The following is a 15,277-nucleotide window of genomic DNA, read 5'->3' as shown; positions in this document are numbered from 1 at the left end:
ACTCTGCTTCCTGTTATTCTTTACAAAATATATGTTCTGTGACACCAGCTTGGGAGAAAAGTCAATGCACAGATGTTGGGAAGCCCCAGCTGTGTTTAATTTGAAATCTTCTGTTTGAATTTTTTCTCTCTCTCCACCCATGGGCAGAACCTCATCTGTGAGGGGCCCCTGGGTAAGAGCTGGGGAGATGGAACGTCCCTAGGAACCCAGAGCTGCGCATTGTAAACAGTATCTAAGATTCAGCTTGTTTGTCTTTTCCAAGCCCTGAACTCTCTTGGGCTAGTTGTTTACGTTGGAGCGCTCATAAAGGGCACACGAAAAACACAAAGCGAGGCGTCAGGAAGTGGAATTCTGTGCACATCCAAATGCCACGTTTGGTGTCAACACCATTGTTTAAGCAGCTCACATTTTCCTCACCTCTCCGCCCCTCCCCAAATAACATTTGGGCTGTCAGAGGATGTTTCCCAAATTATACACGCTGTTTCCTTGTAGGCATGTGATGCCGCAGAGGGACTTGGTGCATCTGACGATTTCGATTTGGGGGTAACAAGTGGAATACCGATATCCGACCTACCTCTTGATTTGATGGAGGTTATCACCATCATCTGCTCGTTGGAAAAGCATATATTCAAGGACCTTTGCCAAATGTCCAAACATTTTTAAAGTGACATTGTCCTATCTGAGGGTCAACCATTTGAATGCTAAAATAGGGCAAGGTTATGTAGTTCCTCATGATGACTTTTGAATTTGTAAGGGCTTCAGGGCATCACAATTAGTTCTTCCTCATAGGCACTGATTTTTTTATTTCTGATGCTAAGCGGTGACTGAATCTGGGGTGTTTAGGTTGTGTGGCTGCAGGGTTCCGTTACGAGTCCGGAACTGCGGTGAGAATGGGCCTCTGGCTGCAGTGATTGACTGGGAATTGAACGATTCCTTGCAAAGCCAAAGTGCGTCTGTCATTGAAGATCATAGTTCCAGAGAAACATGTCTTCCTGGAAGGAAATGTGTCATTTCCTTTAGAGGGAAATTTGGGATTGAGTAGATGCTAGTTTAAGAAACCCTGGAGACTTACTTATTGAGGTCAGTTCATAGAAAAGAATGTTCAAGAATCCAAGACTGTCCTGAAATAAACCAGAGGTAACTGCCGAAAAGCAGTTGGAACAAAGATGGAGTCACCTGCAGGGACACTGATGGGAGAGGTGTCCTTGACTTCCCCTGGTGACCTTGAGTGTTTGAGCAGAGACCCTTCTGGCTAAGCCTCCTTGGTGTGTGGCTTTCCTGGAGGACGGTGACCGTGTCTTTCCTTACGAGGCTTGCTGTGACAGAGTCTGGCTCTCTGTCAAAAGCCCGGTGGTTTTGCTCGTCCTTACGTCTCCAGTGTGTCGTCGGACAGGGCCTGGCTGGCACATGGTTAACCCCTGGACCTTTTTCTACAAATTGTTAATTTTCTGGGCCTGGAGTGTCCCAACCAGGTCAGACACAACACTAAATTTTCTTTTCTCTCTTTCTAGTGTTCAAAGCTTCTTTCGGACACCAGTGTCATTCAGTTCTACCCAAGCAAGTTTGTGCTCGTCACCGACATACTTGACACATTTGGTAAGTCCTAGGCAGAGTCATCTTAGATCTAGGAAACGCACTGGGTTTGCCAGAAGCCGGGCGCTCGCGTTGCTTTCCATTCGGTTCTCTTGTGGTTTAAGTCGTTAATCAGGTGAATCAGGAGGGAGACCAAACCTCTGCTCACTAACAAGGGTGCTATTTTTGAAATATTTTAAATTATGTTTTCTAACCTTCTGATAGGCTCGTAAAGCAAGTGAGGAAAGTGTTGGCAAACACACGTCCTGAAACCCAGGTCCAGGCCATCGCCATCTCACTCTGTCGGAACTGAACTTGGCATCTCCTCCCAGCCCTTCCTCCGGCCCCACTGGGTCATCTCCCCTTGTGGCCCATGTCTAGTCCGTCTCCACGTTCTTCAGCCCAGCCGCCTAAAGCTCTGCCCAATATGCCCATTTTTCCCTGTCATCACTGTTAAAACCGGAGCCAGGCCAGCGTCCTCTCCCTCCGGCCTGGGTGACAACTGCAGTCCATCTGAGACCTGCCTGCCTTGCTGTGGCTGCCCCTCGGCCCACGCACACCCCCCGGGCACAGTAATCAGTGCGAGCCCAGTAGAGAGGTCTGGGCTGAAGGGAATGACCTGGGCCCCTCTGGAGAAGCAGGCGGCCTCTGCTGCTTGGTGGGCAGTGGCCCGAGCATCATGCCATTAGCAGCTTGTCCAAAGCGGGCAGCCCTCCAGGCTGTACGTCGGGCAGCCAGGTGCCCACAAGAGCTGGCAGACAGAGTTGCCTTCTGAGAGCTGAACTCAGGAGAGACATTCACTGTTCTCACCGAGGAAGGACCAGAGGGCTCCCAAGCTGGCACGTCTTGTCTGTACCCCATCAAAAGACTGGAAGTGTCAGGAAACAAATGTCATTCGGACCCATTTAGTTCTGCACAGGAGACCAGGGAGCTGAATGTATTGGAACAAGTGATAGGAAGCCTGCCTTGTATTAGTTTTGGATATTTATTGGCTTATGTTGAAAATTCCACTTGTAGTTTCTGGCTTCGTGTACAACTGGAGTCAGAAGCCCAGACAGTGTCTTCAGGAGCTTGGCTTTTTCTAGTACTTTCCCAGGGGTTGGCTTCATTCCCAAACTCTACCAGGTGTCCTCAGCTTCTGTTCACTGTTAGTCCCAGGACAAGGAAGAAACTTCTTCTAAGCATTCCAGCAAAAGTCCCAGAATTCCATCTCATGGGCCTGGCTTGGGTCATGTGTCAGTCCCTGAGCCATTCGTGGCATCTGGGGGGTGAAACATGCATATTATCCAGGCCTGGGTGACGCTGTTGCCAGAAAAAGGGGACTGGAAGCTAAAAGAAGAGCTGCCCCTGCTAAAAGGTAGCATCTCTCGGGTTCAGATGGCCTGGAGAGCTGGTCTCAGGCACTGCTGGGGGCTAAGGATGTGTCAGCAAATAAGAGACAAAATCCCTGCCTTTGTGGAGCAGTAAAAGGATTTACAGAACAAATAAGTAAACCTGATAGTACGTTAGAGGGCAGTCCTGTGTTATGTGTATGTTAGAAAGAGCAGGGTAGGGTGAGGGGAGCTGAGGGAATGGATGGGGGCCGGGGCGGCTGTATTTGTAAATAGGCTGATGGGAGGCGGCCTGGCTGAGACGTTGATATGTGGGCAAGAACTTGAAGGAGGGGACAGATGAGCCATGTGCTCTGTGGGGTGGGAGTTCAGGAGCAGGTCAGCCCAAGGAACGGCTGGTGCAAAGGCCCTGGGGTGGTAGCATGGTGGGCAGGTTTGGAGAGCCGAGAGGCCACGGTGGCTGGAGTGGAGTGAGGGCAGGAGCAGGCAGGAGCTGACGTGGCTGGAGATCGCGGTGGCCCTTGGAGGCCATTGGAAGGACTCGGGCTTTGAATCTGAGGACGTGAGGAACCAAGCGGGTGTCAAGAAAAGAAGGGACGTAGTCCGATTTGAGTTGTAATGGGCTCCCTCTGGCTGCTGTGTTGGGATGACCATAGGGCAAGGACAGGCAGGGGTACAAGTAGGAAGCTACTGCAGGTGCAATATATTAGGCCACTTTGGGTGAAATACGAGAGTGGCGTGGACCCAGGAAGGTGGCAGAGATGGGGACAAGTGATCCAGAAGGGAGGGCGCCTTAGGCTCTGAGACTAGATAGTAGGTCAGACACCCCTCGCACCTGGACTTCTCATGCACAGCTTGTCCTCACGGGGCGAGGCCGTCAGTCAGGGAGACAGGCCGGTGGCCGTGTCTGGTCCTCCTGACAGGTCTGTTTCTCATGATAAGTTAACACACTGGCCTGCAAGTTTTCTCTGCCTAAGTCAGCATCCCTGAGCGAAACTAGCTCGGGACACCAGTGAGATCCAATTTCTAACCTGCAAGCCTGGCCAGATAAACACATTAACCTCGTGAGAATTTTGGGCTGCCATCTTGCCAGCCTCTGCTGGCAGCAGCCCAGATCTCAGCAAGCCGGATGTAATGCAGGTGCTTGCTGCCCTTGCGGTATCCCCGAAATTAGCTGGGCTGGGAGTTGGCAATCGTGATGGTGATAAATCCACAACAAATAATGTCCTGTCCTAACAGTACCTGTGACCCACACGACCTAAATTTTGTTCATCTATGCATCTAACACCAAATATCGACCATCCATTGTATGCTGGGCACTATCTAGGTGCTGGGGATCGGTCACTGTACAAAACAGACACACATCTGACCCTGTAGACTTGCATTCTAGATGAATTCCCATGTTTCTAGGCACCAGGCAGATTACATAAATGAGTGAAGCAGGCTGTTGATGAGAGACGGTAGGGAATGGTGGAGAGTGCGGCAAACTGGGTAGTCTGTATGCCATTCAGGGCAGCTGCTAATCTGTTCTAGCCCGTTGTTATCCTTTCGGGATATGGGCCCATTTTTGGCATATCGTCTGTGAAGAAGCAAGAAATCTGGCTTTTCATGTGAATTCTCCCAATTTTTTTTCTTTTGAATTCTCCCAGTTATTAAGTGTTGGCAGCTAAATCAAAAAATGTTAAAACTTTGTGGGCCATTGTGTGGTGGACCAAACAAAGTGGATCACTGTTTTGATCAAAGTGGATTCAGCCCTTGGGCCGCCCATTTGCAGCCTCTTGTCTAGAATAAGATGGGGGTCATTCTCCGTTGATTGAGTGGAGGTACCTGAGGTGCCTTGATCACCTACCTGCCTCTCACAGAAAGTAAAAATCCCTCCTTTTATTAAAAACAAAAAACAAAGAAACGTGGCTTCAAATTTGTCCCACTAGGTGGCAGTATGTTGCCACAATTGAAGTTTGGGAGGCATCCCCCACGAAGGAACAAACGTTTATTTAGTGTTTACTCCGGAAGAGTGCGACGCTGACACCATCTGTCCTTTCTCCTCAGGAAAGCTCGTGTATGAACGCATCTTTTCCATGTGTGTGGATAACCGCGGCGTCTTACCAGGTAATGTCACGGCTGTTCCACGGCTTTCATTCTGCTTTGGAGTCAGGATTAGGTGTATATCACATCAGCGTTTAGTGCAACCCAATATAAAGTTTTTCATTTCTGGTGTGTTAAAAGTAAAAGAAACACTTTTCCAGATTTCTAATCATCTCAGTCTTCTAAAAACATTAGAAGATTTTCAAATAGTCCGCCGAGGAATTTGGGCAAGTAATGTGACTGTGCACGAATGAAGAGGTATTAGAATTAAATTCAGCTGAAGTTTCACACCAACTTAAATTCCTCTGCTGCTTGACATTTTAGTATTTTGCCTGCGTATCTTTCCTAAGAAGCAAATTGCTTTAAAGGACCTACTTTATATATATTAAAGAACAACGTCAACTCAATCAATAACAGATGCTTTGACTGAGTCTACAGTCTTTGCCCAAGTGATGTTTGCATTAAATTTATTGCCAATCAATTTAAAATTCTCAGGAGGTTATAATGGGAGTAGATTCTGAATTTCTTTTGTCATCTAGATGGTGACGGTGTGTCTGGCAGGAAGGAGCAGCTTTCTTTCCCTTTCATCCCCCCTTTCAGATTCCTAATACTGTACGTAGACATCTGTACAAATGACAACTACACCTTTGCTCCACCTTCACTCCTTCTGCTCCTAAGCAGATGAGGGCATCAACAGCAGTAACCCAGAATTTGACCTCTGTTCATTCGTTCGTCCATTCATTCATTCGTTATTTCTTTCATCCGTCTACCTGTATTTTGAAAGCTATTTAATATACTTATTTTTCAGAAAGGAACAGAACCGTAAGACCGTTAGGGCTAGAAGAGCTCTGAGGAATCACCTTGTCTCATTATCGACGGGCAAACTCAGCGTGAAATAGTCAGGGACGTGCCCACAGCTTTGCCGACAGCTGTTAGCGAGAGCCTGGCTCTTAGCGCTGGGTCCATACCATCCAATGTGGCGGCTTCGCGTCACGTGGGGCTCTTGAGCGCTTGAGATCTGGCCCGTCCAAGCTGATGTGCTGTCAATATTTAAAAAAAATAGTGGATTTCAGATCAGAGACTTACTACAAATAAAAGACTATAAAGAACCTCATGAATAATTTTTAAAATATGTTGAAATGATGTTTTGGATGATTTGGGTTCCATGAAGTATATTATGAAAATTTCACCTGATTTGTTTTCCCTTTTTGAGTGTGGCTCACGTGGTATTTCTCGGCCCTCCCCACCTCCACGTCACACCCGTGATGTTTGCAGTAGCTCCTCCCCTGTTCAAGGTGTCTCAGGATTGGGACACAGTGAGACTGGGAAAGTGGAGGGGCCCGCCTGGCTGGAAGGGCAGCAGCAGCAGATCACTAAAAGTTGTGGGCAGATGAAACCCACATAGGTGTTTTCCTTGGCTCCAGCAGTATTTTTTTTTAATGCTTTTTGATACAGGTTCTACTACTTCCTGTGGTTGTAGACCTAACCGCTTCAAAATATTTGTCTTAACCTGCCTGGCCCCCAGAAGCATTCGTGTTTGCATCGACTGTATTAATTTTCTTCCCTCCCAGTTTTTACTAAGTATACAGACAGCATGTTAGAGCCAAGGAAGGAAAAAATTAGGGATAACTTGCTCTCTACCTAAACCATAAAAGTTCAAGATAAAAGGTAATTTTCGTAGTCACTTCCTGTCCTTATCTAAAGATATAATTAGCACTTTTACCAATAAAATTCTTCCTTCCTGAAATATCTTTTTTTTTCTTTTTTACCTTGAGTGATGCAAATCAGACTTTCGTTTTCTTAAAAATAACTTCTCCATTTTTTCCCCCCTATCAGTTAACGTCTTCATCTGCATGTGTTTTCTGGTTCCAGGAACCTGACAGGGAAAGGAGCAAACCTTTTTCAAAAATACCAGCAAGCTTGGGGATGGTGTGTCACAATAATTATGAAGGAAGCTTTTGAAGTCTACTGCGCAGAATCCTGCCTGAAGAGATTAAGTGTAGAGAGAAATCTGGTGGCAGGTGTCCTCGTTCCTCCCATTCCAAGTTCTGCTGAGTTTAATGTCTGAGCCCTAACCTTCTGGAGGTTTAACTAGGGCTCAGCTCTTACGAGTTTAGAAAGACACCAGCGTCCTTTGGGTTCATGGAAAGGATATGCTACTGGATGTAGTAATGATTTTCCCCGGCATCTCTTAATCCAGCACATAGCTGGAGAGACCATCTTCTCTGTGGTAGAAGTTTATTTCCATCACGGGAGAAGGAATGTGGGTTTATTATGTGGTGGCTCTCATCATCCACCCTGGGCTTTCTCTCCTTCACTTTTCCCCATGGCCGACGGCATCTAGATAAGCTGCGTCCTTAGCTGACCTGGCCACCCAGGCACCTGCTAAGATGACGTTTCGCTCCTATAAGCACTGTGCCTTCAAGAGACTGCTACTGCAGAGACTTGGCAAGTGACACAGAATTAGACTCGTTGGTTTCCTCCCTCCTCCTAAAATAGCCACAGAAGGTCAGGGTTGGAAAAAGAAGCCCCGTAAGAACAATGACTGGGAGCTTGGAGGGAAAAAAACCTCTGCTGCTTGTTACATTGAAATTGCTTCTGAGTTGAATTCCCAATTCTGAATCCGTTCTCCATGTAGCAGCCCCAGTCCTGAAATATAAATCACGTCACGTCATCCCGCTGCTCAGAACTCTTCGGGGAGTTTCCATAGCACTTAGAGAAACTCTTAGTCCTCACCAAGGCTGCAGCCCTGCGTGACCTGGCCTGTGATGCCGGCTGGTCCCTTTCTTGCCTGCCACACCGGCTTGCTTTCCTGTTCTTTGACATTGCCAGAGGTCGTGCCCACCTCAGGGCCTTTGCACTTGCTGTTTCCTCTTCCTGGAAATACATGTCCTCTGCATCCGAGCATGGCTGGCCCCTTTTTGTCATCAGGGCTCAGCTCAAATGCCACCTCAGCGGAGCCTTCTCTGACCACCCTATCTGGTGACGGTCCCCAACTCAGATCACTCCATTCCACGGCCTAGTTTTATAGCTTGCATTGTGTGGCTGCTCTTGGATCTTACCTTATTTGTTTGCTTGCTTATCCTTTCCCCTCTCGATGAGGTTTCTTCCCCCACTGGAATGGAAGCTTCCTGAGGACAGGGCTCTTATGTACTGCTCTCTCTCCTACAACTCTGCCTTTGGTTGGTTCTGAAAGTACTTGCATTGAGCAAATAGTAAGGGAATGTAATGTTTAGTTTGCTGTAAGATTTTAAAGTCCTGCGTGACATAAAACTTTCCCTAAATTAGCTCTTGAGCTGCAAGGAAAGCCTAGAACCTCTGTGTTGGCATATGCAGGTTGTTGGACAGCTTGTAGTCAATGCATATACCCTTTGCTAACACTCTGTTCCCTCAGCTGGAAAGTGAGGGATTTTTATGAGATGACTTCACAGACTTATTTTTGCTTTTGGACTTCAAGTCACAGGATTGTTATGTGAAGGGAAATTAACCCTGCCTCTCCCCTTTCCACAAGGCAGGATTCACAAATGAGTTTAAGAATAACCCTTATCTTTACTTGTCTGGAGTCTCTTGGAGCTTGAAAAAAAAGCGTTACTTTAAGTGCGCAGGTTCCGGCCAGGAAAGGGAAAAACGGAATGTCCCTTCCCTTTCAAAATGGCGAGTGAATCATTTGGGAATGAATGAAGCCTACAGAATCGTTTAGAAGAAATCATTTCCACGGGAGAGTCAGCAGTTGCCTTCGTGGTATTGATGAGTTCTTGTTTTTGTTTTTCATTTTTCTGTACTCTGTTTTGTTCCTTATTAAGATGTATGTCAAGATCCCGCTTGGGTACCAGTGCCAGACAGCTCAAAATAACAACAGAGAGAGTCAGGGCTGGCGGGGCTGCCAGCCCGTGGTGCCAGGGATCCTGGCCTCTCTCGTTGCTCTCATGGTTCAAGGTGGTTGTGGGGGTTCCAGCCATTGTACCTGCATTCCAGCCGGTGAGGGGAAGTGGGGGGGAAGGAGTGAAGGGGGTCAAGCCCCTTCTTTTAAAGCTATTTCCCAGAAGTTGCACTTCTGTTGATGTCCTGGGACCAGAACTTGGTCACATGGTCCTGTCTCACTGCCAGGATGGCCGCTTGCCCAGCAGAAAAGTGATAGTTCTATTATCGAAGAGGAGGACAGCAGCTAAGGGGAGGATCTGGCAGTTTTGCCACAAGGTGACTCCAGCCTGAGAGCCAGCATTGAGCTGGCACTCACTCTGGCTGCTTGCTCACCTTAGGGCCTCAGTTTACCTCCCAGTCTGGCCCTTTGCTATTTAGAGCACAAGCTTCGATCACATTTCATGTTACAGTTGCAACCTCCAAAAGCATCTGTAACTCAACAGTCTCATCTTATCGGTGGGCACACCAAGAACCTCTGAATTGTATTTGAGCAGTGGCTAAGAATGAAGGTGGTGCAGCCAGACTGCCTAAGTTGAATTCTATCTCTTAAAATTTGCCTGCTCTGTGCTCTGGGCAAGTTTCTAAACATCTCTGTGCCATGGTCTATAAAGGATATTAAGGTGATGAAAAGGGGTATTGTGGGGATTAAGTGAGCTGATGTCTCTAACGCACTCTGAATAGCACCTGGCACTTACAAAGCCTTTGTATATAGGGTATCATTGTCACCAATTATTTCCTGACAAGAATAATGATTTTTGGAAGGAAAGGGATAGGACTGAGTACCCCGCCCCTTCTGCTTCACCGTGACGTTTTCCTGTCCCAGGACTCATAGCGGTTGTAGCAGATCCCGAGAATTGGGGAGGCTGATGGGTATTATTTTTGTCTTGCAGATCACTTCTCTCCAGAGAATGTAAATGACACGGCCAAAGAAACATGCTTAAATTGGTTTTTCAAGATCGCTTCCATCAGGGAACTCATTCCAAGATTGTATCCTTTATTTTCTGTCTGGTGATTTTAAAGAGGCGAAAAGAGCTGTGCTGTGAATAGAAGCCGTGTGGTGGGATGCGCTGAAATTCCTGTTGGAAACTTGGTCCCGTTAACAGTTGCTAGGCTGCAAGGACAATCACATTGTAGGAAAGCCCTTGCACTTTTGCTCTCTTCCAACACTTCTCTGGTTTCTCTGAAGATGATACCAGGTACCAGATTTCCGGTTCCGTGAGGGACATTCCCCATGAATTCTCTCCAATTTTGGTGCTTCATCTTTCTGTGTTTTCTGTGGTTCCAAGGACTTGAAAGGAATGGGGTCGAGCTTCTCTTCACAACGACCGGTAGTAAAGAACTGAATTCCCCTTACACACAAACTAACCCTTTGTTAGCCGACGTTCGTCCGTTCCCCATGAAGCCTTGATTAGAATGGCTCCAAACCCAGCTTAAGTTTCAGCACATTTTCCAAATTTTATTTTTAATGAGTACAAAACCTTGAAAGCCAAATACAGAAACCGCAAGCCTCTGACGGACTTAATTCTCTGGGTTGTTGAGAGCCCCCCTCTCCCAAAGATATACACCCAGTCCTGTTCGTGGCTGGTTGAGCCTTTTCCCCTGGGCAGCAGGCCGTCTAGAAAATGTCTCTCTTAACGGAATGTTTGTGCAGTTACGTGGAAGCGTCCATCCTAAAGTGTAACAGGTTCCTCTCCAAAACGTAAGTCTTTCTCTAAATGTCTAGAACCGTAACATTTCCAAAAAAGTCAGTCCCTCCCCATATCCACACACCAATGGCAGTGAAACAGGAGCTGTCATTCTTTGGGTTCTTAGTGTGTCGCCGATCTGGTACAAAGCATTTTCTCCTTTACTCCAAATGAAAACTTAAAGAAATAGAGATACCATTTTAATCCTCATTTTACTGAGAAGACAACGGGGGCCAGGAGAGGTGGATTGAGTAGCTCGTGGGAGATGAGTTGTTGGAATCCTGGCTCTGCCATTATTAGCTGTGTGGTCTTAGCCAGTTATGTAGGGTCTCTGACCCTCAATCCCCTCCTCTGTGAACAAGTCCCTAAGAGGAGGTCCATGAGCTGCACACACCACACAGTAGGCCCGCGCTCAGTGTTTGCTGCCGCTGTCCAGCGTGGTGATAAAGATGACAGGTCAGAAGCCACAGCCTTTCCCCCTGAGCCCTGGGTCACCGCAGGCATTGTTTGCAGGGGAGATTGCTGGGCCTGGGAAAACCGGCTCTGCTCCTGCAGAGCGGGGAAAGGCTGTCTTGTGGGGTAGCATCTAGGTAATAAACTCCCCGAAGTTCATGGCTGACTCGGTGCTCCACAGAGGGAAGTGTGGTTGGGTTTAGAATCCAGTGTTTGAGTGGAGTCTAGGGATGCCGGGGGCTGTGGAGTGGGTAACACTGGCGCTGAAGGAACAGTTATGTTGCCTCCCCAGTGGGGAGGATGGTGCCCCAGGCAGAGGGAAGTCCCTGTTGCAGGAGAAACCAGTACAGCACAGTGGGGGTGCTGCTACCAGCCTGAGGGGGAGGTGTGGGTGCTGGGACAGGGGCAGGCCCGGGCCAGGGAGTCAGTGCCAAAGGAATATAGATGCGGTGAGAATATTGAGAAAATCAAGGGGTGACCCGCCCATGGAAAATAACTGGGGGACAGAAACTGCTAACTTCGTAAAATAAATGTGACCTCAAGCAGGAAAATAATGAAGGTTGGACTCCAGCGCTGAGCAAGCGGCCAGGATGAAAGAAGCCATTCAGTGAATGAATTGTTAAGGAGAGAAAGCCTGTAGTTACAGAGCCTCAGAAAACTCTGAAACTTTGACCTTGGCTTACTCCTGAAACCTGAGTGTTTTTTTCCCGCCCCCCTCCACTCAGGAAGTTTGGTTTTATCTTTATGTTAAAAATAAAAGCACAAGTTGCTCTCACATGGGGTGTGATGCTGCCGTCTTTTGTCTCTTCTCACAGGGGGATTTCGGAATGTCTGCCCCGCCTGACGTGCATAATTCGAGGGATCGGAGACCCACTGGTGTCCGTGTACGCCAGGGCCTATCTGTGCCGGGTAGGCCACGTCTATCTCCAGCATGTGTGTGCGTGACATGATCCTGTCTCCTTCAGCGTTCACGCTGGTTACTCTGCCACCCCCTAAGTCACTGAAGAAGGGACTTCATTAGCGGCTGATTTTAGAGCATGGCTTTTCCACAGAAAGCAGAGCTGTAGGATTTTTCTCTGAAAAATTCATTTTAAAGTAGACCCGCTTAGCGTCACTCCCATGAGGAGGTGGTGAAGGTCATCTTCTTACAAAGAAACTGGTTTTCAGAATTAATTGTTTCTTCCTTCTTGCTGGGAAGGGGCTCCCAGGGCCTCTCAGCTGACAGGTTGCTTTTCTCTGCCTTGAAACATGCTCTCCCTTTGTCGTGAATTTCATGGGCATGTTCGTTTTTCCATCCTCAGGGCTGTTTGGTGGGGAGAGGTGCTCCCTGCAGCGACAGGTTGACAGGTTTCAGGGTCTGTGTCGTGGCCCATCTTCATGGCTGCTCTGACGGGCGGGGCGGTCTGGATGGTAAATCACTTAGCCCTTTTCTCCTTTAAGGCATCGTGACGCTTCTGCTTAAAATTATTTATTTTGCGTTTGTGAAAAATGCAACGGTTTCCGTTACATAAACTTTGTGAAAAAGTTTACGGTTGTCTTTCTGGGAGTCCTCCTTGCCTGTCCTGTCCTGTCCCATTGGCACCTTGACAGGGGGCTTATTGCCCCTGTTTTGGAGGGTCCTGGTGACCCGCTGTCTTCCTCGTGGACAAAGCTGCATGGACTCCCCAACCCACGAGGGATTATTCATATTTTTCAATCAGGAGGTGAGAACCAGTTGCCTTTGGTTGACTTCTTCTGTGTGACATCTAGCATGTGACAGACACTCTGCAGTCTCACCTGTCACAAAGAGATCGGTCACTGTTGTCAGAAGGAACAGCAGACAGCTTTAGGAAGGACCCTTTCCTAGGGCTGTGTCTTGATACCGAGAATGAAAGAAAGGCTGTCCGTTTCAGGGCACCCGCTCCCCTTGTCACAGAGGCCAGACACTTGGGGAGCATTTTTCCTACAGGAGTGTTCTAGAGCTTCAACTTTGGACCATATTGAAGCCTATTGAAACACTGAGGCAGTGTTATATGCACAGAGGGCCTCCTGTGCATACAACACTGCTGGATCCTGGGGGGCGGGGGGATGTGCCAGAATGGGGCCTTTGCCCACTCGCGAGCAGCTGCCTTTCCCCTCGTAGAAAGTAGCAAATGCTTTGAACTCGCCTTAGACGTCAGTTGAGTAATAATCAAGATTTTGAATGGCTTTGTGTCTTAGGAAGACGCTGTGGTTATTAAAGAGAAATCAGAGAGGGGAGAAAGACCCACGCCTCGCAGACCTGTTCGGTTTTCAAGTTTAACGTAAGGTTCATGAATCAGGGGAAAGATAATGTCTGTTGCGTGTCAAGTGCCTTTGGATGGCAGGTGCTACTTTAAAACTCAGTGACGGTGAGGAGAGATTGCAGGCCCATCCAAGGAACCCTGGTGATGAAATGCTCTGTACCTGTTGACATCATTTCTGTCAACTCAGAATTTCCAAAGGTCTTTGACGTCAAAAGAAAAGGAGACAGTCTGTGCACAGGAAGAATTCTTTCAGTTTGCAAGGGCAGCAACGCAATTCATGCGACTTTAAGCAAAAAGGGAGATGTATTGGCTTAAGAGAGTCTCGGGTGGTGTGGGCATGGCTGGATGCAGGGCCTTCGAGGATCGTCGAGAATGGTCCTCTCCCTCATCCCTCAGCTCGGACTTCCTCTGGGCCGACTTCATTCTGGGGCTTGCTCTTTCCACATATGGTGGCGCCTAGCAGCTCCTGGCCTCTCCTCCCACCTTAGGAACCCCCGTGGCGTGCGAGGGCCTTTTCCCCAGTGGTTCCAGTTTGTCTCAGGGCTGATTCTCAGGGCACCCTCTTGGGCCATTTGTCACTGTGGCCATGGGGTGGGATGTGTTACTGACCCAGCCTGGGTCATGTGCCCAACCCTCGGTCCAGCTCTGTCACACACGTCGTAGTCCAAGAGGAAGGTTTGATTCCCCAAGGACAGAAACAGTGAGAATGAATGAATGTGAGGTGGGCGGAAAGAGCAGATGGAAAGGGTGAGCAACTACCCTTGCTACTCTGGGTGGAAACCTTCTAGACCCAAGCAGATTTCCAAGCTGTTCATTTGGCATGATGGGAAGGGATAAACAAAACACAAAAGCAGCGAGTGGGCAGGGCGTGGGGGGAGCTCAGCGGTGCTTCTTAAAGGAATGTGTGATTAACTCCTCTTCCTAGTCATGGCCGCTTCAGCTCCCCTCCATGGCTTGTCCACGGCCCTTCTTTGCTGTTGCCTAACAGATAATTACTGCCTTTTCTACGATATGGTTAAGCAGAGGGAAAGACAGTGGAGTCAGAGCACAGCAGAACGGGATCTGACGCTTGTCGTGAGTGTGTTTCTGTGCCCACTGCTCGATGGGGAAGCATCCCCAGTCACCACCGGCCTGCCCTGTAACCTAATGCCCCAGTGGGTCTTGCGCAAATCTGCTCAAAGGAATTCTTTACCAGCCACCTAAAAAACACCATTCTTAATCTTCATGACCCCTGGGTGGGGAGGTGAGTGGCAGAAAACTGTCCCCATTGGAAACAACCAGTGCCCAGAAAAGCACCCTCCCTTCCGAGTTGTTTTTATGAAGGCAGCAGTTTGGACTGGAATTGAGTGCAGCCAAGGAGCTCAGTTTAAGGAACACAGGGGCGCTTTGGGCTCTGGCCACCTTCTCTCTGATTAGCACATTTTTTCAGCTGGAAATGTTAGTCTTTTTCTAAACAATGAACGCAGGAACCAGTGGGTTATAGCATGGTTACGCCTAATGCTTGTCTTAGGTAAAATTGCTTAAAATATATGAAAATTTCTGTCTGCTTCCATGACTGCCCGGCAAAGAATGTATTTTAACCATGCAGCTGTGAAGTCCCAGCTGACTCTCTCACGTACCAAAATGTTGTTTGCTGCATTTAATAAGTACAGCCACATGTGTGTTTATCGTGTTTCAGAGAGGAAGGAGGAAAAGCGTATACACAGTCTTGAGAGTACATTCCTCTGTAGTGTTGTAGTGATTTGTTCTCTTGGTCATCTGTTCAGATTTACATTCCTTCCCTCTGGGAAATTGCACAGATGAGTACTGCAAGTGTTGCCCTTTTTTTCATTAAAAATCGTTCCTGTGGTTTTTCTTATAAAAACAATGCGTGCTTATTGAATAAGAAAACAGATAAGCAAAAAGCATAAAAATGAACTTTCTGGACTTTCTCCTCTATGCCTGTGTCTATCTGTGTGTATATTTT

At 47.8% G+C, this 15,277-nt stretch overlaps 1 protein-coding gene across 1 annotated transcript in view; it reads left to right on the top strand.

The window, feature by feature from the left end:
• Positions 1-15,277, top strand: part of VPS35L (VPS35 endosomal protein sorting factor like) — a 79,257-nt gene that overhangs the window by 18,908 nt on the left and 45,072 nt on the right. Inside the window, exons 8-12 of the mRNA XM_074323112.2 lie at positions 1,512-1,596; positions 4,953-5,012; positions 9,800-9,896; positions 10,561-10,608; positions 11,863-11,956. Coding sequence (XP_074179213.2) covers positions 1,512-1,596; positions 4,953-5,012; positions 9,800-9,896; positions 10,561-10,608; positions 11,863-11,956 — 384 coding nt within the window. The remainder of the gene's footprint in view (positions 1-1,511; positions 1,597-4,952; positions 5,013-9,799; positions 9,897-10,560; positions 10,609-11,862; positions 11,957-15,277) is intronic.

This window comes from Rhinolophus sinicus, chromosome 10, assembly GCF_057876585.1.
Source record: "Rhinolophus sinicus isolate RSI-liver-muscle chromosome 10, RSI-T2T, whole genome shotgun sequence".
NCBI lineage: Eukaryota > Metazoa > Chordata > Mammalia > Chiroptera > Rhinolophidae > Rhinolophus > Rhinolophus sinicus.
This window is presented reverse-complemented; position numbering and strand designations above follow the sequence as displayed.